The sequence below is a fragment of the Phoenix dactylifera genome, chromosome 4 (assembly GCF_051530095.1).
Source record: "Phoenix dactylifera cultivar Ajwa chromosome 4, Ajwa_hap1_PhDact_Kaust_v1.1, whole genome shotgun sequence".
Taxonomy (NCBI): Eukaryota; Viridiplantae; Streptophyta; class Magnoliopsida; order Arecales; family Arecaceae; genus Phoenix; species Phoenix dactylifera.
In genome coordinates this window covers 52,505,936-52,533,190 of record NC_143193.1, presented here as the reverse complement: position 1 = coordinate 52,533,190, position 27,255 = coordinate 52,505,936, and the positions used below count along the sequence as shown (strand labels likewise).

The 27,255-nt window shown below is 39.1% G+C and overlaps 2 protein-coding genes across 2 annotated transcripts; one reads left to right on the top strand and one right to left on the bottom strand.

Moving 5' to 3' along the window:
* Positions 1-101: 101 nt before the first annotated feature.
* LOC120112983 (auxin-induced protein 5NG4-like) lies at positions 102-8,141 on the bottom strand. Its single transcript, XM_039133253.3, has 14 exons — positions 7,864-8,141; positions 7,693-7,755; positions 7,501-7,617; positions 4,902-5,154; positions 4,619-4,777; positions 4,176-4,327; positions 3,937-4,078; positions 2,026-2,321; positions 1,867-1,926; positions 1,638-1,754; positions 1,270-1,519; positions 849-1,007; positions 441-592; positions 102-347 (listed from the first exon to the last, which is right to left on the bottom strand). Exons 1-14 carry the CDS (start codon positions 8,034-8,036, stop codon positions 221-223), a joined length of 2,220 nt encoding a protein of 739 aa, XP_038989181.2. The 5' UTR covers positions 8,037-8,141; the 3' UTR covers positions 102-220.
* A 10,773-nt stretch (positions 8,142-18,914) lies between these two features.
* Positions 18,915-23,490, top strand: LOC103701213 (tubby-like F-box protein 8). The gene is made up of 6 exons (XM_008783196.5): positions 18,915-19,226; positions 20,275-20,336; positions 20,442-20,895; positions 21,127-21,214; positions 22,294-22,426; positions 22,511-23,490. Exons 3-6 carry the CDS (start codon positions 20,548-20,550, stop codon positions 23,238-23,240), a joined length of 1,299 nt encoding a protein of 432 aa, XP_008781418.2. The 5' UTR covers positions 18,915-19,226; positions 20,275-20,336; positions 20,442-20,547; the 3' UTR covers positions 23,241-23,490.
* Positions 23,491-27,255: the final 3,765 nt, after the last annotated feature.

Here is a 27,255-nt window from a genome sequence, read left to right as displayed (position 1 = left end):
TGCACTGTAAACAGTCTATGGTAGTGATACTGTCTACATAACGCAACTAGCAATTAGTAACTGCCAAGGATTGCAAAGATTTTCAGACACTGTTGGTCCACTTTCAGAATTGTAGGCTAAGACTATTTTGATGATATAGCTTAGGTTACAAATCCATATTCAGTACAAAATATAAACTTTCATTTTATGCAAAAAAACCAAAAAGCTTCAAAATTTACATTTAATCAGAGCCATATAAAAGAAGTGGACGGACTGGTGATGGCATGTCTTCAGTTGGTTGCATTTCTCTGCTCTTTCCCCATAGAACGCTGTAAAGGCCTCCAACCATCAAAACTCCACCTAAGACACTGCAAACACATTGTTGAAAACAACCATGTGAGCTCTTTCATACAAGCTACTGCAATGCATGTACCTGAAGTTATGCTTGCGTCTTGCATCACCTTCCCAAGATGATCACTTGACCAGGAAGAAATAAGGAGCAAACGATGGTGAAAACAAGAGCCAAAGGTTGGGACATTGCCATGAAGACCGGCCCTTTCTTCTCGATGCACCAAGCTTGCAAATAGAATGCGACGCCCGAAACAAATATTCCCTGCAAATTGCCTCTCAATTTAGATGCAAAATATCGGTATGTATGATAGCCCTCATCTTTATTTTGTTTTCTTTTACCTTCATGAAATGAAATAGGGTTACAAATTAACCACATTTTAGGTCATTGTAGGTTTGCATGCTAAGAAATGTTGAGTGTTGTTTCTATCTTTCCTGTTGATATTGATCTATGTTTTTTGTAGATGATGATAAATGTAAGAATATAGTCTAGATAGCATCTAAGTTTGCTAGTAGTGTACATTATATGCCACTGCGAGAAGGCCTTCATCCAAATGCAGCTTCCATTCAGCAAAGTCTCTCTCAAAGGCCAAGCCGACTAGAAATGATTGTATTGTGCCAAAGGTGTTGCAGAGGGCACTAAAGAGAAGCTTGGAAGGGTACTCCTGCAATATAAGTCCCTGTTCATGTTTAAAAGAGTTAATTGAAGAGATCAGCCATAATCAATAGGCATCATTACCCAAAACGTAAAAGAATGGATGGATCCATTTGATCATATATCTCCATCTACAAAATGGGCTTGGAGTTATGATCTTCTGGATTTCCTTCCACAGGGGAATATGATACTGTTTGTATCATTCTATCTTAAGTGTGAATGCAAAACTATAATACTGGTTTCCAGACCATTAAACTGGGGTTAATTTCTCTTTTCTTTCACTTTACCTGCAATACTATCCATAGAGACCAAGATGTTGTAAAAACAACCATTAGAAAGGTTCCCAAGACCCATTTTTGCTTTGAATTGGTGTCGTTATCTATTGCATTAGTTCCAAGGAGGCTGAGCTGGAGATGGTTAAGTGATTTCAGGCTGGGACCTTCATAGAAGGCAATCACCAAGACACCGGCGAGACAGAGTGCAACTCCGAAGATTTTTGCAATTCCTGATATGCTCTTTAGTTTGATAGTTTCCATCCTGTAACGTGTCAGTAAAAATAAATTTGACGGAGATGAGAGAGCAACCACCAGGCAAGTAGAAAGAATCTTTTTGAAGCCCAAAAACCTATGCGCTTCATCCTTGTACTCAAGCTTACCGAAATACCAAAGCTAACAAAAAAGTCATCACAGGGATTGTATTCGTTGCCGCAGATGCCACAGCTGCAGATGTGTAGTTGATGGCCACACTAAGCACGTTCAAGGAGAATGTAGTCCTAAAATTTCAGAAGTCTTCAGTATTCCTTTTTCTAAGAAATCAAAAAAAAAATGTTTATAGTGCTTTAACCCACAACACTTTGATAAACAACCATGTCAATTTTAACTTACCCAAGCAAAGCAAGCAAGAAAATCTTGACCAATATGACAAATGATAAGGATGGTGCTGATCTGCTAGGAATTGGAAGAGAGTAAGCCTTAACATAGAGATAAGATGATAACATCTGATACCAAGGAATTGGAAGCAAAACAAGAGGATGGGGACTTTACCTTGTAAGAGCCAAAGCAAAGGGTACCAATACGGCTGTGCCAATTGCTTGTCTGTAACATACAAAGACAGCAGTATTCATGCCTCCATTGAATGCAGCCTTGGAAAGCAGAGTCATTCCAGCATAAATGGCTTGAATGACAATGATGGCTATGTAAGGCTTCTTGTCATCCATTGCAAGCAAATTGGCAGAAACTACAGCTTCTTTAGAGAGATCAGAAGGGGAAGATGGGTTTTGGTAGAGAAAGGTGAGGTCGGCTGCTTGAAGGAGGCATGTATAGAACTTGTGGCTAGCATTTCAAACTAGCTTCTTTGGATATTAATTTGTTTTAAAGGGTCCAAGCATGCTTAATGGCGGAGTTCTGATGGGATCTGGTGCATTAGTGCTGGTATCATGGATGAATCTTTTGTCTTTGAATTGAGAGTGTGGAAGATATGTTTCGCCTGCCACGTGGTTGGTGAGCATTTCTTTGGATTCAATGCAAAACAAGTAAGTTACCAGGAAAAAAAGAGCAAAAGAAGGCCTACCAACCACCAGACAGCATGCATGTCAGACTTTTTGTCCTCGATTCGAATGGAACAACGTGCTTTCTGAACACCATCCGATGGTAGCTGGTAAATGGGGTAGAAGACGAGAGAGGTGATCAAAATCATATGATGCAGTAACCAGCAATGTCACACAAAAATGTTACAGGGCCGATGTGCAACTTTCCCATTGCTGTACTCTTTCTTAGACCACATATATTAGTATGCAATGGGCAATCTGATAGTTACGTCAGTTGTGTAACATTTTCGTTTTAGATTTTCGTTCTATCCAGGTATTGTTTGAGCTGAAAACTGAAAGCATTTGCTTTCTTGTTTTTCTTTCTTTTTTTTTAGGGGAAATGGAGGAAATATCCGGTTTCAGATTCGGTGTAAGTTTTACCATTATTTATATCTGCTTTGGATCCGCTGCGGGCCAGATAAAACCTATTCCATTAAGATCGGGTTGGGTTGGATATTCGATAGGGTTAAGTAAATTGCCACCCGTGTGTGCCCATTGAAAGAACTCCAGAAGAGTCTTGTGAAGGACCGGGATGATACAAGACTTCTTTTGGAGGATTTTTTTTTTTTTTTTTTTGGAAGTTTCTCTCTGACCAAATGTGCCAACAAATTGCGGGCTAATCCCATGCTCTTCTTAAGTCACCTTCAATTTTCTTTTGTCTTCACAGTGCCCAAAGATCACGGATATCAGTTAGCCAACCCCTAACTAGAGCTATAATTTTAAAGAGAAGCATAAGCTTCTGGCAAAGAAGCACTACATGAAGAGACGACAAACAGATGCAATATTAGCACCATAAAAGGAACAACCAGCTTTTCTCCATCCATTTCCAGCCAATATCTCACCGGTTTGCAGTCTATTCTTCAATACTAATCGCATAGAAACTTTGATTTTTGATTTTTTATTTTTTAGTGCTGCTACCTTTCAAATGGTTTTGGATTCAGTGACTCTGTGATGTGGCTGTGGGACCTTGGTATTAATTATATGCAACAATGGCTAGGTAAAAGCCAAGGCCTTGAACTTCATGATGCTGCAACGTGATGTTACTGGTATCTGACAGGATTTAGTTAACGTGATTGATTTTTGGATGGCTTCTTCAGTCATGATCATCAATGATTCACTTTTGGTTTGTTCAATCATGATTATTATTTAGACAAAAAAATATAATATATCTAGTTAGACATTGCTATCAGGCTAAAAAAATATTAATTAAGACTTTTTTTTTTAATATATCGCTGAATTAACACCACAAGCATCTCTTCAAATCTATTAAAATAAGAAGAGCTTACATAATATAAACTTACTAATGATAATAGACTGAAGGTATATAGATTTAGGGTTCTTGGTATTGGTATACAAAATATGTTCAAACTGGATGAAATGGTGATGCGGCTCCTCTCTCCTCGACGCTATTCTTTACATCTTCATTTATTGACTCACGTACCACATCCTCCTTGCCTTTTCCCCACAGAACGCTATAGAGACCTCCGACCATCAAAACTCCACCTAGGACACTGCAACCAAAGTAGAAGTCATCATAATGTAAGAATATATATAAATCATTCAAGTTAATCAAATCTTGAACATAAAAACCTACTCAGAAAAATTTACCTTCCCAAATGGATCAGCTCGCCCAAAAAAAATGATGAACAAATTATGGTGAAAACAAGGGCCAATGGGGTGGACATGGCTAGGAAAACAGGGCCCTTCTTCTCGATACACCAAGTTTGCAGGTAGTAGGAAACACCACTAACAACAAATCCCTGTCATGCAATGTTAATATGAGTAAGAAGAGATGGTAATTCTCATCAGTTTGGAAAGGAAAAAGGAAAATCCTCTAATCTCGTGTGACTAGTGAATTTGTTGAATATATTATATCGAGATAATGATTCGATACATAAATACTGTATTTGCATGGATAGTTAAGCAAAACTTATATGCATAGCTAATGAACCAGAACAGGTACGTAAATTCACATATATTATTTGAAATGGTTTATAGCACTCTAATTACAATTCTAAATGAGAGGGAAAAAGAATACTTGATATACTGACACAATATAAGATAGCAAGCAGCCCGGTATCTAAGCCTATCTTCCATCTCGATACGTCTCTCTCAAATATCATGGCAACAAAGAAAGACTGAACCGTGCTCAAAAGGCATTGGAGAGTCGTAAGAAGAAGCTTCGAAGGGTAGTCATTTAATAAAATTCCCTGTCGAAAAGGAAGAGATTAGAAACAGTGATATTAATTAAGTATGGCAGTATTAAGGGCAATTTTATTGTGATTTATGATTAACCCTCTCCAAGTACACAAATAAAAAAGTGTTTCGATGTACCTGGAGAACAATCCCAGAAGACCAAGCTGCGTTAGCAGTGATCATGATGAAGGTTCCCTTGATCCAGCTCTGCATTGAATGGGCAGGCCCATCGCTGGTGGAGCTTGTTTTGTGGCCGAAAGGGTGGTAATGGATCAAGGGTTTTAGATGGGGACCTGTGTAGAAGGCGATGGTCGTGATTCCAGCCAAGCAAAGTGCTACGCCTAAGGCCTTGGCCCCTCCTGAGAGGCTTCTCAGGTTCATAGTTTCCATCCTGTTGTATGTCGTTGTATATGTAGTCATGATCAAAAAAAAAAAATAGAAACATTTCTCTCTCTTTCACGCTTCTTGGTTTTTTAAAAAAATTTTCAATTTAAAAACAGGCATTGCCAGATTAAACCAGCAAATCAAAACTTTTTATGGTATGTTTAGTTGTTCATGCAGGTTCTTGTATACTATAAGAAAGCTCTCTCTCTCTCTCTCTCTCTCTCTCTCTCTCTCTCTCTCTCTCTCTCTCTCTCTCTCTCTCTAGAGGGGGAAAAAAAAGCATCGTGTTTCTTTTCAAAAAATATAGAAGACAAGATTCAAATGCTTCTTTAAATAGTAAATCATGTGTGAGGACTCGTACGGGCGTATGTTTAATTCCGCCTAGGTTATTCATTGGATAGATCTTGGATATTTATATAGGATCAAAGAATCCAAATAATACCTTTCGGCTAGCCATTTTGAATAAGGTCTTGGATTGTTATAAATGGTATTAGAGCGGACCCATCCTATAACTAATGTGGACTATGGGACATTGCAGGACAGATCCATTAGAGCTCATGATAGTATGTAATGGACACTAAAAATCCTCATGATCCATACAACTAAAAATATTTGAAAAATGAAATTGGTGTAAGTTAGTGGCCTCCAATTTATGCATCAAGTAGACAAAAAAAAAAAAAAAAGATGGTTTTCATTATACTATTATGCTAAAAAACATGGTAGTAAAGTAATTATGTTGAGAATACACTCCATTGATCTTGATCTATACATATCAAAACATGTATAACTATGAAATCAATAGAGTTTAGTACCTAGATTAGCAAAACGTAATCTTATGTCATTAATTTTACATATTTGTACCATTTGATGTATAGGTTAGAGATCATAAAATATGTAATTTTTGGTTTCTAGATATTTCTAATAGTATAAATCCTGATTAGATCTTCAATTCAGATGCCTGATTATTGATTTCTCATCTAATAAGAGTGAATACCCTCTTCTCTCTAAAGGAGCATTATCTATATATATTCTAATGAATCTCTACTCAGATCATGTTAGATTTACATTGGACGACAGAGATCCTAATCTGATGATCTGAGCCATTGAATGTAATTTACTATCTCTAAACTACTTATACACAAAAGAATCATATAATCTAGAGATCTCTAGTCTATGCATCAAGTAGAGGATTTAAATAATATGAAACAATACATGCTTTTTGACCGCTTGATGTGTGAGTTAGGAGTCTTATATATATTATGGTAAATTTGATACAAGTCATATGATGCCTTCATTAAAGTTTGAAGGGGCTTAGGGATGGTGGAGCTAGTCTCATTGACAACAAGCCTCTGTTTGACCAAAAATAGAGGTGCATATAAGTGTAGTGCATCATTTGTGCTGTGTGTGATGACTGAATTGCATAGGTAGCCATATTTAGACCAAACAGCTCTATCTTCTTCTCAGGAGGAAGACAGCTCCATCCTCTTTCTCACTCTTTTATTTTTCACTCTTCTGAGGGAAGAATGAATGGCTCCATCACGGTTCAAGGCCAAAACAGTAAACTCAGGGTCACCATAATCCGTCCTTCAGGTTTATTAATTACAAGATTGAATGTCATGCATGAGCTATAGCAGTGATTTAATCAATAAGAAAAAGTAAAAAATGATGGCGTGATTGCGTGCATGAATATACGTAGGTAAAAGAAAAAATAAAAAATGGTGGTAGTTATCTCGTACCATCGCTTGAAACTTAACTGCAATTAAAGCCCTGAAAGGTAGGCCTAGCCAGTGCAACTGATAACTCTGCTGTTGATTTACTCCCAAACAACAACAACAACAACAAAAAGATCACTCTGCTGTTGATAATTAACCCTGTAGCATACCTAACTAAAAGAAGTTGATCCTAGCCAAGGAATTTCTTTTTCGTAATGTCCTCTAACCTTTAATTCCATTAGATTGTGCCTTGTTCAAGGCTTTAATCATAACATATACGTTCTGAAGGAACAGTGCCATACGACCATCTCTGCCGAGACATCAATATTAACAAGAAGACTACTCCCAATTGCTAGAGACTCTGACCGAGTGGTAGTGCTAAGCATAGTTTCAACTTCTGATTTGGTCTAATTCAGAGTGCACACAGAAAAGAAACCAGCCATGGCCACACGAGCATCTGCCATACTAGATGAAGGAAAGGTTAATTTTCTTTAGAGAAACAAGAAGATATCTCAATTATTTTTTCTTTAACTAAATATTGTGTCCATTAAAGATGCTTAATTATTAAAGTACTATGGTTATATATTTTTCCTTCTTTCTGTAACTATATATGATCAAAACTGAGCAAGATAGAGGCTTACCGGAGTAGCAGGGCCAAGAAGAAGGTGATCACTGGGATTGAGCATGTCGTTGCCGAGCCCACTGTTGCCGAGGTGTATATCAGCCCGATGTTGTACATGTTCAAACTCAATGTAATCCTAAAAGTCCAAGGAGTCAGCATTATTATACTGAAAAATCTACACAAAGCAACACTAACTTGTAACCCAACATACCCCAGCGTTGCATGCATGAACGCCTTGAGCAATACCGGAAATGGTAGTGGTGGAGCACTTTTCCTAAATATTGTTTAGCAAAGACATTAACACAAAACCAGAGATGGTGCATATCTTCCAGAGATGATAGCAAAAAGCAAAAGAAAAGAAGTTATTGAGATTGATGTTTACCTTTCAAATATAATAGCAAGTGGCACAAACAATATGGAGGCAGCTGCTTGCCGGTAGAAGACGAACACGTATGAGCTCAAACCATTATCAAGTGCCGCCTTACAGATCACGTAAAGCCCGGTATATATTAATTGTATGAAGATCAGAACCATATAGGGCTTCTTTCCATCCATACCAGTCAAATAGCCTCTATGGCTCTGCTAAGGAGGTAGAGATTCACTTGAGATGGATATGAGCAGCCTTAGCTAAATGAGTGCAAAGACGAGCTAATCGTGAGGGCACTGAAGAATTGCTATCATATGGGCAGCCTCATATAAGAAGATATCAGGCCACCAAAAGTAGGTGGTATTTGCTTTACAAAGGTGTACCCAGTGGGAAATACTTACGGAGTATTATTGAACTGTGGTTTGCTTTTGTGGACCGGATGAGGTTCTTAGCTGCCTATAGATGCTTCCAGTAGAAGGGTTGTGCCTATAGATGCGGGGAATACATACGTCTCATATCCCAAGCCTATATTTTATGCCCCATATCTTTAGGGCTTCGTCAATCAAGGGTCATATTGAAATGATGGGTCCTCACCATGGTCATTATATTAGTCTTCTTTCTTCAATGCGAGGGTGCATGCTGACAGTTCACACCTGGAAAGATCCGTTATATCACTGTCATTGAGAGGACTCCATTACTAGATAGTTGAGCCAGTGAGGAGTACGGGTGTAATGATGAGTCCATAGTCCATCAAATTTTGAGTTCTAAATAGTGCCTACTATCTTGTCTTCTACAGACAGATTCATGAAGGAAGCCTGGAAGCTCATGGCATTCAGAATATAATCCAGGAATCGGAGAACATTTTGATAAAAATGGTGCAGAAAATGGCAGAGAAAGGAGTGCTCATGGATTGCTTTAGGTCATCCTTTCAGAATCTTGCTTATGAGAAGCTTCACTGTTTTTGTCATCCTCTTTAACTGTTTTTTGATGCTGTATATTGGATGAGACTGGTGGAACTCACTTATTTTTGGTTGTTCTACCTTTCATGAACAGTTCTATGGCAACATGAAAGCCTCTTGCCAGCTATGTGCGCATTAGTTTCCAATTGCTTCTCTCTGCTGCGTAGGCTTTATAGGACGCAGAGGACCAATATATAGGAAGGTCCCAGGCTAACACTGTACCAGCCTTGAGTGACGTTTAGCACTGCTGGAGAATTCCTCTCCCCATTTTCTCCAATTGGGTTAGGGTTAGATTTTTGCACACCAAAGAATGATTCACTTTCTTTCGCAACATCAACCTTCGAACGCATAAAGAATGGAAGACACGGATAGGATTGCTTTGAGATCCATGCAAAGCACAATCCAACAGTTGATATTTCGAAAGAAGATCAATCTTTTTTTGGCACGAAAGATACGTGCCCAAACCTATCGAAATATATATCGATTAATTTTGAGTGCAAACTCTCATTTTGGTAGAGCCATCTGGTGTTCCGACACATAATTCCATTTTGGAAAAGCTAACTAAAGTGGCACTTGAAAAACGAGTGGAAGCATAAATCTCTTAAATGGGTAACAGTTCTGCAGGCAAAATAGAGTGGGCGCATTAGGTATGAGCAAACTCGGTCCTTGCGATATCAGCCGCTCTACTTGCAGGCCACTTTCGCTGGACTAATCAGTGGCATAACGACCTATAACTTTGGCAATAACTACTGCTTGGGCACCTTTATAACCTTCCAAGATCTTTACAAACGAAGTTTGATCTTGCCAATATGTGTAAAGGCTTATTTGTCCCTAAGTTGGAATCAGTTAAGCATTGATGTTGAAATATAGCACTTGATATGATTTTTGAGCTATAAAATATGTGTGAATAGAGAAGGCAGACACAAGAATATTGGCTAGTTTGTGTGTGCCAAAAAATTTTAAAATAACTTTTCTATATCCTCAGGTTAGGATGCTGGAACTTGATCCTTTGCCCTGCCTCTTTCTCTGGAAAAAAAATACTGCCTTGCCTTATGAAACTTTTGATTAAACATACTTGTTTTTGCTGTTGTCTAAATTACTACTTAAACATAGGAAACCATATATTCTTATTTGTGGTGCCACTGTCATTTTGTTTTGTTGCATATGACTTGAGCTTACAAGCCCTAGAGAGCCAAATAGAACGAGCGAAGCTTGTGGAGCGGAGTGCAACAGTACTTCTTCTGGACAAATTATTTCTTTACCTTGACCATGAAGTGCCATAGGATAACCTTTTCCTATTCTGCTTCTTGCTTGAAATGGTAAACGGTATTGTCAAAACATTATCTCAGTTATTTAATCAGTTTTATGGGCCTTTTTTTAGAGTAATTACTTTTCCATTCTTCTATTGAAAAATTATATTAAATTAAAAAGATTTCTTACCTATTTTTGTTGGGCTCATGCATCTTTGTTGAAATAGTATACTTATCTATTTTCATATCATTTTTTCAAAAAATTTATACTTATTAAAATTTTTATTATTAAAAATAAAAAAAAGCCTTATTCACTGAATTCTCCTTAAACTCCCAAATATATTGGGCCGTCCTGTCTGTAATCTCCAGTTTTTTATAGTAAAATTTTTGCACCGTCCATCTCTGTGGACATACCACATAATTAATATTGTATGTCCTCCCGTGTCTGCCGCAATATGCTCAAAATGTGAAACATAGAAACATGCAAATTAATAATCAAACGAGATGACAAGGCATATGCGTCTAAGATATATCCATGCTTAGGACCCTGAGTACGTAGCAGAGACAAGCTGGTCGACCTTTTTTCCCCTCCTGAGCTCATGGGCTTCAAAGCTGGATATGTACAACTTAGTTAAAATTCGGCATAGGCCACCACTTTAGCTCGATAAATGTGGATGCATGATACCTGGTGCAACAGCAAGTGTCTCGACGTATCCCTTCATTCTTTTGCATGAACATGGAGGGGGGGATGCCATTTGGTTCGACAAAACTAGACCAAATAATCCATCTAAGAAACAAAATCTAAATGATTGGAAAAAAAAAATGAAGGTGACCATTAGTCACCCTTGAGAACAATTTTTAAGGACCCCATGCATGGTCGTCTAATACCAGCTGAGGAAGCTAGCAGTGTGAACCAACTCAACAAGGAACAAGATTGGTACACGTGTGGACGTCTAGGGCACATGGAATATTAGCCTTTTTTTTTTTGATACTATGGGCGGCAACATCCACCTAAGACTTTATTAAAAAAATTGGTGATTACAGAGATAATGAGTTACAGAAAGTAGAGAGTCTGTCAAATCAGGATTGCAGGTGTCGGTTGTACCTAAACAAACCCATAAGAAAACCAAATTAGAAGCCATTCATTTCCTGATTCTACAATCAAAAGCCAATCAGATGGCAGAGTATCTTGTTTTTGAGAAAAAAAGAAAAAGAAAAAGAGAGTACAACTTGAATGGGGTCACATCCACAGTCCACAATTTTAGTGAGTGATATGCAATTGCAGAAAGTTGGAATGGTTATATCATTCAGTAGTAAAACTACTTTGAGCACATTGAACATGTTTGATTACTAGAATGAAGAATTGCTCCTAGGTCAACAGATCCTAGCAAGTTGGTAAAATGATAAGATGCCTAAAAAAACCTATCATTGAAACTGGTCTAGTGGTGAAGCACTGCAATCAAACCTTTTTGCAGTTGCAATCGTTCAAGATGGAATATCTAGCCTGCCCATTGAAAACAAAAGGAAAAAAAATTAAAAAGAACGGGTGCTGCTCGGAGAAACACCTCTATCAATTAGTAGCCACAAGCATCAAAAGTAGCTATATAAGTGCGAGATTCTAACATAGCAAAAGTAGCGTCATCATCTTCCCTCGCATCTTTGTCATGTCCCCTTCAGGTCTTTTTTTTCTTTGCAAGTAGCTCAATAACTGTCATCCTTTTAAGAAGCACAAAGATTCCCAAGCTAAGATCATCCGAACGTAGGCACATTAGTTTGTCCATTGATGTTCAAGACCTGAATCCAAACTTTTGTCCTAATTAGTTTGAAATTATATTAAATCAAATTGGCCCGATGACTTCAAACCCTAAATTAAGTTCGGCCTAATTCTACATCGACTAATTTTGGACGGGGCTAAATTGCATGCTATGCCAAATTGCCAGTAGCAGAGATATCATACCCGCTGAAGAAAGAAAAAATGTAGAGGAATCATCATTTTGAATTTGATATATAATAAGTCATATTTTGATCTAAAATGTGGACGGAGAACCTCCTTGGGCTAGGAAATTTCTATTACTTAGTTCTTATAAAAATAACAAATTGCCTTTTATAAGGTTGGATGATGGAAAGCCAAAATCAGGACTTGACCTTAATTTTGTCTATATTTTTCCAAAAAGAAAAGAAAAGTCATTTTTTGATTTTTAAACGACGCCTTGACGCCATTGGGACACCTATATAAGATTAAAAACGATAAAATCCAAGCAGCACAAGCATGCAAATATGCAAGTATTACCAACAAAAAAGACATTCACAAACATTCCAAAAAAAAAAATCAAGATTGATGCCTAATTAATCACCATTGAGATCAAGGACTGCATAACTGGATCGATGGCCTCCTTCGAGAAAGCTTCAAGGGGCATTATCCCAAATTTTTTGATGTTGTTTGTGAAGGTGTTGTCAAGTATTGTTTGATCATAGGGGTTCTCCACTGCCAAACTACCCAAGTACATGAAACTTGGAATATTTAGGCAATAAAGTTGTTTCATCTATCCCTCATGTATTTATTCAATTTGCTAGTCCTAGCTGAGAGGGCTACAACATAAACCCATATAGAACGTTAGACGGCTCTTTCTACCATGGACCAGGCTCGAAATAGGTTCCGGCCCAACCCGGCCAGATAACTTTTGAACCATTACTAGTTGGGCCGTCCCCTGGGTGCAGTTGAGTCTCTTGGAGGACCATTAGACCTTCTCGAGAGATTGGGCTTTTTGGCCTCTCATGCCCACAACTCACATTATTTTTTGGTCAAAAAATTTTTCTGTCCCTTCCCAGGAGCTGGACATTGTTGGGTGCAAGACCAAGACTTTAACCCTGGACCAAGAAGCATTCGTCCTTAGGTGGGGCCCGACCCACCCTTTCCACCAGGCTCCAACCAAAAGCAGCATGGAGGATGTTCCATTCTTCGGACTTTGACTCACGCAGTATGAGTTAATTAGATTGTTAAGTGGCCCCAAAGGTGCGTATTAGACGGTCACTAGGTCAACACCCACAACATTGCAAGCCACGAAATGCAAGGATTGCTTTGATTCTTATTGATATTAAAAGAAAATCTTAAAGGTGGTATGAGAACTATGAAGCAAGACATCTGGCGGATGGTGAGAGACTGTACTGATTTTCAGGCAGTGCATGTATACAGGAAAGTGAATAGGGCTGCTAATTGGATTGCATCATTTGCAGCACAGCACTCCGGAGGGGCTTTATGGACCGATCAGAATATCCTTTCTTCGCAAGTTTATCAAATTATTGCTCTTTATTCTGTTGGTTGTACCTATACTAGAATACAGTGAACAACCGTTGTAACAAAAAAAAAAAAAAAAGAGCAAGACTCACAATAATGAAAAGCATCTCGATAATAAATGAAAATTTAAATGAAAAAGAAATTTCACGGGACCCAAGCTGTCATTTTACTATTAGAGAGAGAGAGAACATGAACCCAATAAGAGACCTCTGACCTAAGGGAAGGCTTTTTTTAAAGCTCAGTGCTTGGAAATTTTTCAGGCATTGGAAATTTTTCAAGGTTGCAGTCATTATTTGCACTGCGGTGACATTAAAATAAAATATGAACTGCTAAATTTCATTCTTGCTCTATGGAAAAGAAAAAATAGAAATATTTAGCTAATAGTGAGTGCTTTATCGAATTAGATAACAGATGAAGTCTTTAATTAAATGAGATTCATGGCACTGCTTAAAAAGTGCTCATACTCGACCAACCTCAAGCATGCTTTCATGCAGCTGCACAAGGACCAAACCTAATTACATCCTCTTTCTTTTTCTCCGAGTAATACGCATTCCTTTCTTTTGTTAGTCATCACACGCTCATTATTGAATGATATGTTGTGGAGGTTTCTAGTCCACACCACTATACTTGTTGCCAACTTATTTAATCACAATATATGCATTTCTTGGTGAGCTGCATGCAATCCTAATGCACTTGTAACCACCATAAAATATAATTATTAAGGGCATTAGGAGTGAAAGTAAATCGAATAATATTCATCAAAATCTATTTTAATTTCGTATCTAAATCTATTCGGATATATATAGAAATTTGAGTATCCGGCTAATATCCGTATCCGTATACGTATCCGTATCCATTTCTGTCAAACATAAATGGATATAAATATGAATAGATAACTATCCGATCTGTAACCAAATATCCAATTTTATTTGTAATTTTATTTAATTTTATGTGATAATCACAATTTTTTTAAAAAATAAATAATTATATTAGCATGTTATTAACTTGATTTATAATCCATTTAGTAATATTTTTGATTTTATGGTTATAAAGTTTAATTATTTAATTTATATCCATACTTTTAATATCTGATTTATATCCGTATCCATTCAAAATAAGTATGGATAAAAATTTTTGCATCCGACTAACATTCGTATCTATATCTATATTCGTCAAATAAAATAAATATAGATTTAAATATACTAGTATTCAATCTGATTTCAATTTTAAAAAGTATATGCAGAGTTAGTTCTGCAACTAAGAAAGCTTAAAATCATGGCCTTCGTTGCTTGTCTTTTTTTTATGTTATGTACATTACTTGTTTAATGTCAGGCATCAAGTACATCGTGCTGTTGTTTTGTGCTAAATAATGACACGTGCAAACCTCCTGCCGAAGTTCTTCTCTATTTGTGGGTAGGGTTTTATCAGTAAACGGATTCCATGATTTGATGAAAAAAGTTCCTAAAACCAAAGAAACAAAAGGAGATGGCAAACCACATAGAAAGACGTGGAAGGAGCAAGACTATCAGGCAGCATGATTGCAAATTATATTGATCTTCAGCATCCATCCATTTGTAGTTAAAAGTTCTATAGCTATGTTTCAAGTAATCAAATGTACAAAAATTAGACTTAATTTTGCCTTCATAAACTTAACTCAGCTAAGCCCTTAGCCCGAATTAGTTATTTTCACTTGGCTCGATTCAGAACTATACTTTCTGAAGAATATTGAAATATTAAATTTTTTCTCACTACATCATGCTATGATGAAAAGTTTTGAGAATCATAACTTGTAATGAAAATACATGTTTGTGCTGCCTTCACTAATTCTTGCAGCTATCATTTTCACAATTTCGGTGTATCTTTTTTTTTAGCTAGGATGGGCAAGTCATATCTGATGAGTACGAATGCATCTAATAAAATCAGAAAACAAAATATCTCGGAGTGTTCGAGGCAACTTCCTATTTCCAGTCCATAAGATGCTACCCGCATGACTGGCCATATAGGTGGCCACCCAATCGGCAATTTCATTGGCTTTTCGAAATATATGCTTGGCCTGAAAGGTCCCTCCATCCCTTCTCATTGTCTAGATGTCTCGAAACAATGGATGGTTGCTGCCGGCACCTCTCGATTCCTTTATCGATAAAAGGCAGCACCAATTTCCTTTAATGTAAAGGAAAAAAAAAGAGGAAAGCAACAAAGCATGCTTCGCCCTTGCAAAGGACATAATTTAGATATACGAGAATGTCAGGTTGGTGCACACAAATCCCAAAGGCATTACCCTGCTAACAACTAATTTTCTCTCACTTTCTCATAATCTTGCATCTAAGTCCAATCATCAAGTCCAACTGTTTCTAAGACATGGTATCTTGTCATCTCTTTGCGTCATCACTTTCATGCTTCCATCCTTTTGGGACTCGCAGTTATAATTTTATCCATCAAGTTGATGGACGTTTTCAAGTAGATGGGGGCCACTTCAAAGCATTCATCAGTTAAAATTCTCCTTTGATCAATTAACTGTGCTTTTTCTCGGTTATTATCTTAAAGTCTGAACCATTGAAAGAAACAAAAGGCAAAGTGAAAAGAAGTAATATTTGGGCCCAAGTTCTCTCAATTTATGACCCTAGATCAAAACCAAATCAGCCTTTCATGTTTCCAAGTAAATAGTACCTCGAGGACTCTCAAGAATATTACATTGAAGAAAACTTCAATGTATGGTGGGGGCAGATTGCATTATCTTGGAGGGAGACTTGGCCTCAGTTTATCGATCGGATTCAGAGTCTGGGACGGAGAGACGCTCTAGTCCGTTACTCTACGATATTCGTAGGCTTTTGGACGAGAGTAATCTTCTGAGGATATCACATATCTACGGAGAGGCGAACAACAGCTGCTGACTGGGTGGCCTCCTTCGCGGCTCATTACTCTGAAAGCTTCACTTGGGTGGACCATGGATCGATTCTTACTCCATTGTATCATCTTCTTCTTTCCGATTCTGTTAGCTGCATTCACACCCGTCAAGCGTGAGATACCGTTGTATCAAAAAAAAAAAAAAAAAAAGAAAGAAAGAAAAAGACGGCGAAAAGGAAGAAAACATCAAAATCTTAGATCAGGTTGAATTCATTTTCATGTGAGGGGGTCCACGCGTTATGGTCAGGCCCAACGCAAACCTAACGTGCCATGACCATCCAACTTACCCAATGCTTTGTCATGGTGAGAAAATAGCTCATGCAACTTGGACAGCTATGTCTCCCATGTGAATGCTAAGAAAACTAGAAATTTTATCTTTTACACTTGCGTGAAATATAGATCCATATCATTAATAAATATCCGGTCGGTAACACCTCCCACTTCAATCATATATATATATATATATATATATATATATATATATATATATATATATATATATATATATATATATATATATATATATATATATATATATATATATATATATATATCTAATTGGAAGATCTAAAAGCATGAATGTATAGAAGATTGACTCGAGGTTGTTCGAGGATGCTGCAATTTTTGATCAAAAAATAACTTTTTATAAAAATAGTATTTTAAAATTTAAAATTATTTTAAGGAAAATAGTTTTTTATTATACAAATATTTGACCGTCAAGATCCAAAACTGACTCGCTAGGGCAAGTCTTTGGTCAAAAAATTGACCATATGGGTTCGAATTGCTAGAGGACACATCCGGCAATGATGGTTTTATATGGGCATTACTTGTCATTTTTGCACCCTCTTAGGCTTTTCCATAGATGGAGCATGCGGACATCATCATAATTTTCCGACACATTCTTTTCTTAAAAAATCGGCACGCCCCTTAACGGACATCGTGATGGTCCGTTAAGTTACGCCTGCAAATTCCTCCCACAATTTTATTTCACCAATGAACGTCCGCATGGCTAGCAAATTGACAGCACGATGATTCCTAGCAATAAATATCTGAGACCTAGCGAGTCAGTAAAGGATCTACTCCGCCATATGAGGGCATCCATGCGGTCACCAAGTACTCTCAGGTGAGATCACCTGTGCCTATTTGGCTGGACAGAAACGCTAGGATCATTGAGGATATTTATTACCTTTTCTTAATAATGAGAAACAATTTGAGAGAGCCGAGTCGATCCTAGAACTACTGGTCGTAGAACTAGAAATAAATAAACATACTCCTCAACCGAGGTTCTATACGACTCGGCCTCGTCCTGAACTTCCTCACTCGAATGACTATTTTACCTTGCCTTTGAATCTTTTACTGGGCATTTCCGGGTATTGAATGATTCTTCTCCGCGGGGGACTTCTCCTTAATTTCTGCCTATCCCAAGTCTTGCCAAAGCTCAGGTTCATAGGCCGTGCGAGATGAAAGTTTTATGCATGGTTTTGAATGAGAGAAAGAAGGGAGGAACTGAGGATTGTAGTGGAGAGAGCACTTTGTCAGGTTGTTGAAGCCACTAAGGCTACCGTGGCAGCTTCATATGGCATGGTTAGAAACACTTGGGACCCTCTTTCTGCTATTACAATGCTCATGACTGTCCTTATCTCTTAAGAGCCCCCATCCTCCGACCATCTCAAAATAAATTTTGATGGTAGCATGTTCGTTAGTGGAGATAGAGGTGGAGCTGCTTTTATGATCAGAAACCATGACTCCAGACTGATTGCTGCGGGAGGCATCGCGCTTTCGAGGTATCAACCATTGGGGCGGAGCCTAAGGCTGTGTGGGAGTGATTATCCTACGCAAGACGGGTGTTGGGAATTAGGAACATCATCCTTAAAGAAGACTCAAACGTGATGATCGAGTGGATATGTAAGGAGGGACAAAGGGGAGAAGAACGCCCGCTGCTATGCGACATTCGTTGGCTGGTGAAAGAGTGTAGTGTCTTCCAAGCCGTGTATGTGTGTCTTCCAAGCCGTGTATGTGTGTATACCAAGAGGCAAACATGGCATCTGACTGGGTCGCCTTCTTTGCTGTTCGATACTCCGGAGAGGTTCTCTGGACTTGTCATGTATCTGTTACTCTACCGCTGAGCCGTTTTCTTTCTCTTGACTCAGTTGGCTATACTCACACTAAATCTATGTGAGCAGCCGGTGGATTAAAAAAAAAAAAATCTGAGACCCACAAAAATATGTGTATGAAATAAAAATCCAAATATCCAATAATGCATGAACAAGGGTGTAAGGAATTAGAATAAATTGCCACCCACTTTATACACCACACCACACCCACCCCCTATGTTTGTCAAGTGCGGATATCCCTACTCGTCACATGAGCATGGTTGAGATTATTTTAAATATTTTATATGAAATGTAACGAGTTTTCTGTAATAATCTAACGTATGAGGGCCCTTTCTATAATTTCAGAAAAGTAGAGGTCTTTATGCCAAAGGCCTCAGATATTTGCAGCCAGCCAGCACCATGTCTATAAGCTTTATAAGGTTCCGGGGGTACACGGGAACGGGACCAGAAGACGCCACGCGTAACGGAACGGAAAGTCAAAAGGCCCCCGCGAGCGTGGACGGACCGCGGGGTGGGTAAAATGGTGCTAATAAAGATGGAAGCCACCGTCGTCTTATCTATTCTTAATTCGTTTCTTCTTTCGCCCACTTTCTGCTCCGTCTCTCAAGTGGATTTAAAGAGGCCTTGAAGTCCGGCTGGCTTCTTGAATGCGAAAGGCGGAGAAGATCGAAGAGAGAGAAGAACAAACGCGGTGGTCGTGCCGGCGACTCGGAAGGAAGGGATCGGGCTGAGATCTGGGCGCGGGCGAGATCGATGTTGTGGGATTTGATGCCTTTCTTGCGCTCTCGCCGAGGTCTGGGGTTTTAAGCGCTCGTCTCTGGGGCCCCTGTCGGGCTTTTCCGCTTCGATTTGAGAGGTAGATGCCGGATTCTTGGTTTCGCTCGCATCTTTTTGGTGATTTATCGATGATTTTTGAGTTTTTGCTTGGTCTTGAGTGTGATATTGGGGAATTTGTGCGTTTTTTTGGACGGAGTCATTGTAGATCTGTGATTTTAGGTGTTTCTTTTGTCATTCCTTAATGAATATTGCCAAAGTTTGGATTTTTCGATGGGTGGTGTTTGAGTTCCGAGTTCTTTTCAGGCATTTTGGTGTTTTTTTTGGGAGGTTTTCTGTTTGAAACTTCGTGAAGATCTAGATTTCTTCCGACGGTTGCGAGATTGTGGAGGAACGCTGTCTCGTGTTTCTTCGTAAAGGCCTTAAGCACTATTTTTGCTATTTAAGCTGAAATTTCTCTTCTTGGTTTGTTTTTGCCCCCCCTTTTCTTGCTCCCTTTTGGTTGAAGCGTTAGGTTTTGGGGAGAAAAATCTCTTTTCTAATGCATTTCTATTGATTCTTTTTTTCTTGAACGGGCTCCTTTTCTCTACTTCTCTTCGGCTTCCGAGATGTCTCTTGGGCGTATCTTTTAGTGGGTGTCCTATTCTACCTCGAACATCTACTTCCTTTTCCCGAAGGCTAGTAGAGGAGCCCCTCAGTTACAATGCCAAGAGATTTCCCTTTTTTTCTTGCTGAGTTCTGAAGTTAGTTTCGCAAATATATTCAATGAGGACCTGAGAACCGGATATTTCTAAGCAATCGAAGCCTGTGGTGTAGCCTAATAAGGAAACACAAAAGAACTTTTATGTCGACATCGGGTCCATGGTTGTGGAGTCATTTAATCAACTTCAATTCATTCTTCTGAACTAATAGTCTTGTAATCTTCACATAAGCTAGGCCAGCATATGATTTAGTTTGTTCTAGAAAATTTAATGCTGAAGCTGGTTTCCATGGTGACTGCATTCATAGACACATATAAAAGTAACTGCAGATTTCTCTGGACTTATAATTTCACGATTTGTTCCAAAGTTTATTGCTTTACGTGTTAGCATCATAGTTTCTTTTCATTACTAATGACTATTGCTCGTCAGGGATTTGTATCACTTTTGGTGCATCTGAGATCCTGTCAGGTTTCTCAACTTGTGATAAGAAGGTAAGAGAGTTGCTTCTCACTAGTTCTTCTTTCAAGACATGATTCAGTGTAGCGCCTTAAAAGGTGCTTGATAGCTGTGGTATGAGATTATTACTACCCGTGCAGGTTGTCAACCCAGACTAGAAATCTCTGGCATCTGCTGTTTGCATAATAGCAGGCTAGGAATTATATGCCTATTGGAGGATTGCGTATTGAGTTTGAGTTGGCTTAGATGTCATTCCGTAGCATTGTTCGTGATGTGAGAGATGGCATCGGTAGTTTATCTCGCCGGGGCTTCGAGGTGAGGCTCTCGGGTCATCACAGGGGGAAATCTCAGGGTGCTGTGCACGAAGTGCATGATCAACCTGTAGTAATCCAGGACAGCTGTTGGGCTAGTCTTCCTCCTGAACTACTTCATGATGTGATCAAAAGGTTGGAGGCAAGTGAGAGTAGTTGGCCTTCCCGCAAAAACGTAGTTGCCTGCGCAGCTGTTTGCAGGTCATGGAGGGAAATGTGTAAAGAGATTGTTACAAGTCCAGAATTTTGTGGAAAGCTTACTTTTCCAGTCTCCCTGAAGCAGGTGCTGTTCTTAATTCCCCGTGTTTCTATTTTGTTAACCACTGTCTTGGTGTTTTTTTCTTCTTAACAGTTATGATATGTTCTTTTTGTTAATTTATTTATTTAGAGTGATGAGAGATAGAGGTTTTATCCCTAGTGACAGATATGACAAGTAATTCGTAATGCTATGAAATAATCATGGAAATGATATTCGATATAAATGTTTCTTATAGTGTTTTGTTGCCTTTCACAGCCTGGACCTCGAGATGGTACTATTCAGTGCTTTATCAAGAGGGATAAGTCAACTCTAACTTATCATCTGTATCTGTGCCTTAGCCCTGGTAAGCTTGTTTTCTTTATATTTGTCCATACAATTTGATGCCCTTGTTCATGAATTTATTGAGTCTATTTATTGTTTGCATAAATGTCACATTGGGTTTAAGTGTATCCTCATGAGTGTCATTAGTCTGTGGGCCTAACTTGCTCTAAGCACCAAACCTTGTTGATAGAATTAGAATTTAATCCTCTCTACAAGGTGTTGATTATTTGTTATTCTGCTGCTGCCTTTTTCAATATCTCCTCTTGTTGAGGCACTTTTTCAGTGGCCATTATATTTGATGAGTAAAGCCTCTGCCAGCTAGATGATGGACCATCTAGGGCCTGTTTGGATATTCCTGCGGGATTGGATTGAAAAGTTTGTAGGAATTGGGCCTGTTGGCCCATCCATCTTGTATTTTCTAAGAGCATGTCCAAACCTAGCCTAGATCCTAGCGTGATGGAGGTGTTTTTTTTTCTTTCTTCTCACAGGATTTGGGCTGGGTGGTATATGGTTGATATACTATATAGATTGGGCCAACCCATGAATCCTATAGGATTTTCAGCCCAATCATCCAAACAGGGCCTTAAGAGCCTGTTTGGATACTACAAGATTGGGCTGAAATCCTGTAGGATTCGTGGATTGAGCCAGTATAAATAGCAAAATCATGAGATTACAGGTTGGGCTAAACCTATATTCTATTTGTGTTGAAGTTGTATTTTGCTGCTTATTTTGTAGTGCTCTGGCCTTTGTTTTTGTTTCTCTCCAATTCTAAGTATAGTTTTTGTGTTGGCCATGTCTTTCCAGCTTCAGTATTTGAGAAATCAGTTGCAGTTGCATTCCAGTTGTACTCTTGCATTAAACATTGCTCATCTCTGCATTATCTTAGCCCTTTTCTATATTTTTTCTTTTCTTCTCCCTTTTCTGTTTTTGATTTTTTTTTCTCTTCCATTTGGCTCTCTCTTTGTGGAGTTGGATACATTTGTTTCACTAGTAGGTGTTGCCAATATATGTTATGGAGGTAGCAGAGTTTGGTTTATTGATCCTTTTGGATGATGATGATGATGTCTTTTAATTAATATCTAATATGGTTCATTATTGTAGCTGTACTTGTTGAAAATGGGAAGTTCCTCCTATCAGCTAAACGAACTCGGCGCACAACCTGTAGAGAGTACATAATATCAACTGATGCTGACAATATATCAAGATCAAGCAACACTTATATTGGAAAACTGAGGTGATTACAACTGTTAAGGCGAAACTCTTCTTTTCCTTTTTGGGTTAATGTAATAAGCTGAAACCTAATTGATTTTCATCTTAGGTCTAATTTTCTTGGCACGAAGTTCATAATCTATGATACCCAACCCCCATACAACAGAGCAGCCATCTCCCAGCCAGGGAAGACAAGCAGGAGATTTTACTCCAAGAAAGTGTCTCCTAAATTTCCATCTGGAAGCTACAACATAGCAGAGGTGACATACGAGCTGAATCTCCTGGGAACGCGCGGCCCAAGACGGATGCACTGTATCATGCATTCCATTCCTGCCTCAGCCCTCGATGCTGGAGGGACCGTCCCTGGTCAGCCTGGTCATCTGCTCCCCTGCTCGTTGGATGACTCCTTTGGCAGTATGTCCTTCTCTAAATCATCCATCATGGACCGCTCCATGGATTTCAGCAGTTCTCGCTTCTCTGACATTGCTGGAGGAGCCAGTGGTATTGGTGACGAGGAAGATGAGGCTAAAGAGAGGCCTCTGATCCTTCGAAACAAGGCCCCAAGATGGCACGAGCAGTTGCAATGCTGGTGCCTCAACTTCCGGGGTCGGGTGACCGTTGCATCCGTCAAGAACTTCCAGCTTATTGCTGCGACGCAACCTGCTGCGGGAGCTCCGACGCCGTCACAGCCGGCACCACCAGAGCATGATAAGATCATATTGCAGTTTGGGAAGGTTGCGAAGGATATGTTCACCATGGATTATCGGTACCCGCTTTCAGCTTTCCAGGCTTTTGCTATCTGCTTGAGTAGCTTTGACACCAAGCTGGCTTGTGAATAGCGCGCTTGGAAGAATGCTGGAAAACTAATACAGGGACGGCCAGAAGTTGGTGATGTCTGTTCGCTATTCATGGCGGCTGTTGGTGCATCAACTCTAATCTTCAACCGTGTTGCAGCATCGATTCATCTGTTTCTCTTCTTCTCTTCCCCCCTTTACCCCACTTTTTATTTGCTGCAACAGGTTCTGTATCAAGTGATCAAATGGATATTCCGTTGGATGCTTTCTTATTATTATTTTCCCATTGCATTCAGTATCTTTGCCCCCCCTCTAAACCAATACCTTTTTTGGGGAATATTTGATGGTACCCATTGCCGGGTGGGGAATGGCAACTTTTGTTGCCCAAGGCCGAGGTATAGAGTCTAATTGATTTGGACCATTCAGTGGGTACCTCGCCTCTGATGACCAAAAGGCAGAAACAGAGGGAGCCCACTGCTTCTGGGGCACAATGATGCCTGTGCCGACTTGTTGCTTCGTTGGAAGTCAACATAAAAGCAGAGGAAGGACAGCTATCCAGTGTTGTGGGTCTGATGGATAAGAGGTTAAATAACATTGAATGGAAACTAAATCTCTCTCTCCCGCATTGCCTGCTATTTTATTCCTCTTAAAAATAACAGATGTCTGCGTAGAGGTTGAATCAGTAAAAATTGTTTTGTTATGATGTTCAATCTCTGGTGTAGCATGAAAGCTGCCTTGTGTAATTATAGGTGGTGTCCTCAGATTAGGGGCATGGAGCAGAGAAAATATCTTAAAAGTTATGGAGGTTATAGATACGATGAAGGTACATGAGAAAGGACTGGCGATTTCTGCAAGCCTGCAACGTTGTGAATTGTTGCTTACGAAATGTTAGCAGGATGACTGTTTCTTCCTCAATGAAACAAACAAAATCATCTCATGGGTTCGGTATTGTTAGATTGTGATATTTCATCGCTTTTAAAATTCTAATTATTGATCTTGTAATATTAGATGTTTGGTAGTATGAGGATAACTTTTTTTTTTGATGGGTCGGCCGTTCAAACTACTCTCACATGAGCACAACCAGCTACATCACTAACAAGAATACTAGTAAAAGTAGAAGGAACTAAAGACTGCTGGGTCCATAGGAACTCCTCTAAATGCTGAGTAGCTAAGGAGGCGACCTAATCAGCAGCTTAGTTCACCTTCTGAAAGACGTGTCTGACCTGAATAGTCTGGCATTTCCGTAGCATCTGTTGTATGTCGCATAAAAGTGGGTGTTCCACCACCTTCTATCTCTTCATCTAAAGGCGATTAATCAAGACAGCAGAGTCCTCCAGAATAATCCCATCTGCCTCTAGCACATATCTCGCATGGGATAGCTCCGTCCATACAGCCCCAAGCTCCGCCCTGAATGCTGAGGCTTCAAAAGAACGACATCCCCCCGTAGCAATCAGTCTGGTGTTGTGGTCTTTGATCACAAAAGCCACTCTTGCTCGATCTCCACTGGCAGGCATACTCCCATCGAAATTCACATTAAGATGGGCAGGGGGTGGGGGCTCCCAAGAGACAAGAACAAACCATGAGGATGACTATTGAAAGTTTAAAAGAAATATGGAATTGAAATTTCTTTACTTTTTTTTTTTGGTACGGCGGCGGCTCACACACGATGGGTATGTATGTGGCCAATAAGACCAGAAAATAAAAGAGCATATAATGACTTAGGCAAAGAACTGTGATTTGCCTAGAGAAATCCTTCAGAGTGGTGGGCAACAAAGGAGGTAATCCAGTCGGCAGCACCGTTTGCTTCTCTGTATATATGCGTGGCCTGGTAGGAGCCACACTCTCCCAAGATCCTGCAGATGTCAAGGAGCAACGGCTATCCCCCAACTGCGCACCCCCAACCCCTAATCCACTTGATCACTATAGCCGAGTTCTCCTTGAGAATGATGCGATCCGCACCCAGCACACGCATCGTATAAATGACACCCTCCCATGCAGCTCTGAGCTTGGCACTGACGATAGTCGTGTCAAAAATCCGCTGCCCTCCGGCTGCCCCCTGCCTGCCGTCGTGATCTTTAATAACAAAACCGACACCACCAGTGCTCTCTCCCTTGCTAATACTGCCATCAAAGTTCACTTTGAGAAAGCCGAGGGATGGAGGCTCCTAGGAGATAGGCATAATTTTGGCTGCTACAAGAGTAGAGTGGGAGTTCTAGATATTCCTAGTCGTCCCTGAATGTGACGTCTCAATGGTATTAGTAACGTCCACCGTATGGAGTAGGGCTCTGTTCGCCACCACCCTCAGCAGCGCACTATCATCCTCGAAGACCCAAAAATTCTTGTCTAGCCAACAGTGGTAGGCTAAATAGGCAGCACAAGTTCTCCTGTCCGCTAGATCGGGCTCCCGCGAAGTGGCCTCTAGGAAGCATAAGAAGTCATCGATCGATGTCCACCCCAGCTTCTGATCGAAGGGTGCCGAGGCATATCTCCAAATCTGAGCAACCTGCGGACATCGAAAGAGGGCATGGAAGATGGACTCCTCCATCTCTGGGTAGACTGAACAGACTGAGGGGATCCTCACTCCTTCACTTTTAAATTCAATTTTTTCACCCTTTACCGTATTACATTTTTATCATGTTTAAACGCTCTTTTAAACCATGAAGTATCCATTGAATTACTATGATTCAATAGCTATTAGGAGTCACCATCTGTGATTCAATAACTATGCTCCTCAGAAGAAGCATTATAACTTTTTTAATATAAAATTAAAGTATAAAAGTTAATGGGAGTATAGGTTTTTTTTTTGCAAGATTAAACAATTATTTATGTATTTCTTTGATAATCCAAACGAAAAGCATTTATTTACTCACAAACCGTGACTTTCACAAGGATTTTAGCATCAACAAAATAATTGAAATATCTATACATGGATATTAGCATTAAGGATCGAGAATATACAATACTCAGCATCTAACATAATGAATTCAACAAAAGAGAGAAATCAACGTTAATTCATAAATCCAAATGAAAGCTTTAATTTACCCGTGAGATTCACAATAATGCAGTTGCCGGCAAAATATATAGAAATCAATATATTAACATTAAAATTTGGAAAATACGAAACTAATATATAATAATAAATCAAATAAAGAAACAAAAATGTTCTATAATGGCAGTTTCGATATTAATGTAAATTGTAGTGGGAAATTAGAAGATGAAGCCCGTATATATAAGCGAACCCCTTCGTTCTCTCCTGCCCTAGCCGGGATGCATCCCGCTGCTGCTAGGGTTCCAGAAGTTCTTCCTCGTCCTCTCTCTGGTTGTAAATTTAACAAAATTAGGCGTCGATCTTTTTTTTTTTTTTTTAAAGAAAATTCTCTTGTTTGCCTATCATTTTTTCCCAGATATCGCTTTTGTATTGCAATACAAAATATGTTTGATTTATTTACTTCTTTATTTTGGGGGGGTTTCTTTGAGTACGAAATATGTGGATCGTCGGAGTGAATGCCAGCGTACGCTATCCGTATTAATGTTAAACTTTAATTTTATTTTGTTTTTGCTAAAGATTTGAATAAGTGCTTATATCATGCCCGATGATGGAAAACTCGTGGATTTTGGAGCGGCTTCTTGGTTTTTCATTTTGAGCATCTGTGCGTGCTTTAATATTATCATCGTCACCACCGCCCCCGCCGTTATCATCACCATCACCGTCATCATCATCAACATCATCATCATCATCATCATCATCATCATCATCATCTTCCATGCATGTCAAAGTTGCTCACTATGAAAAACCAGCCATTAAGCCGTCGATGAATGCTGAAAGCTATGAGATCTGAGGGCTCCTCTTGTGAAATTTATAATTTAGATTTTTTTAATCGTTTTCCCCATCTTAAAAAGAATGGAAAATAAAGGACAATTAGTAGATGTTTTTCGGATTTGTTGACATGTTTTTTCTTAGAAAAAACCCCTATAGTTTATTGAGATGTTGGGTATTGAAGGCTTTTCGTGTCGCTTTATTGACACTTTCTCACTGTCTAACCATCTTGGCATTATTCTC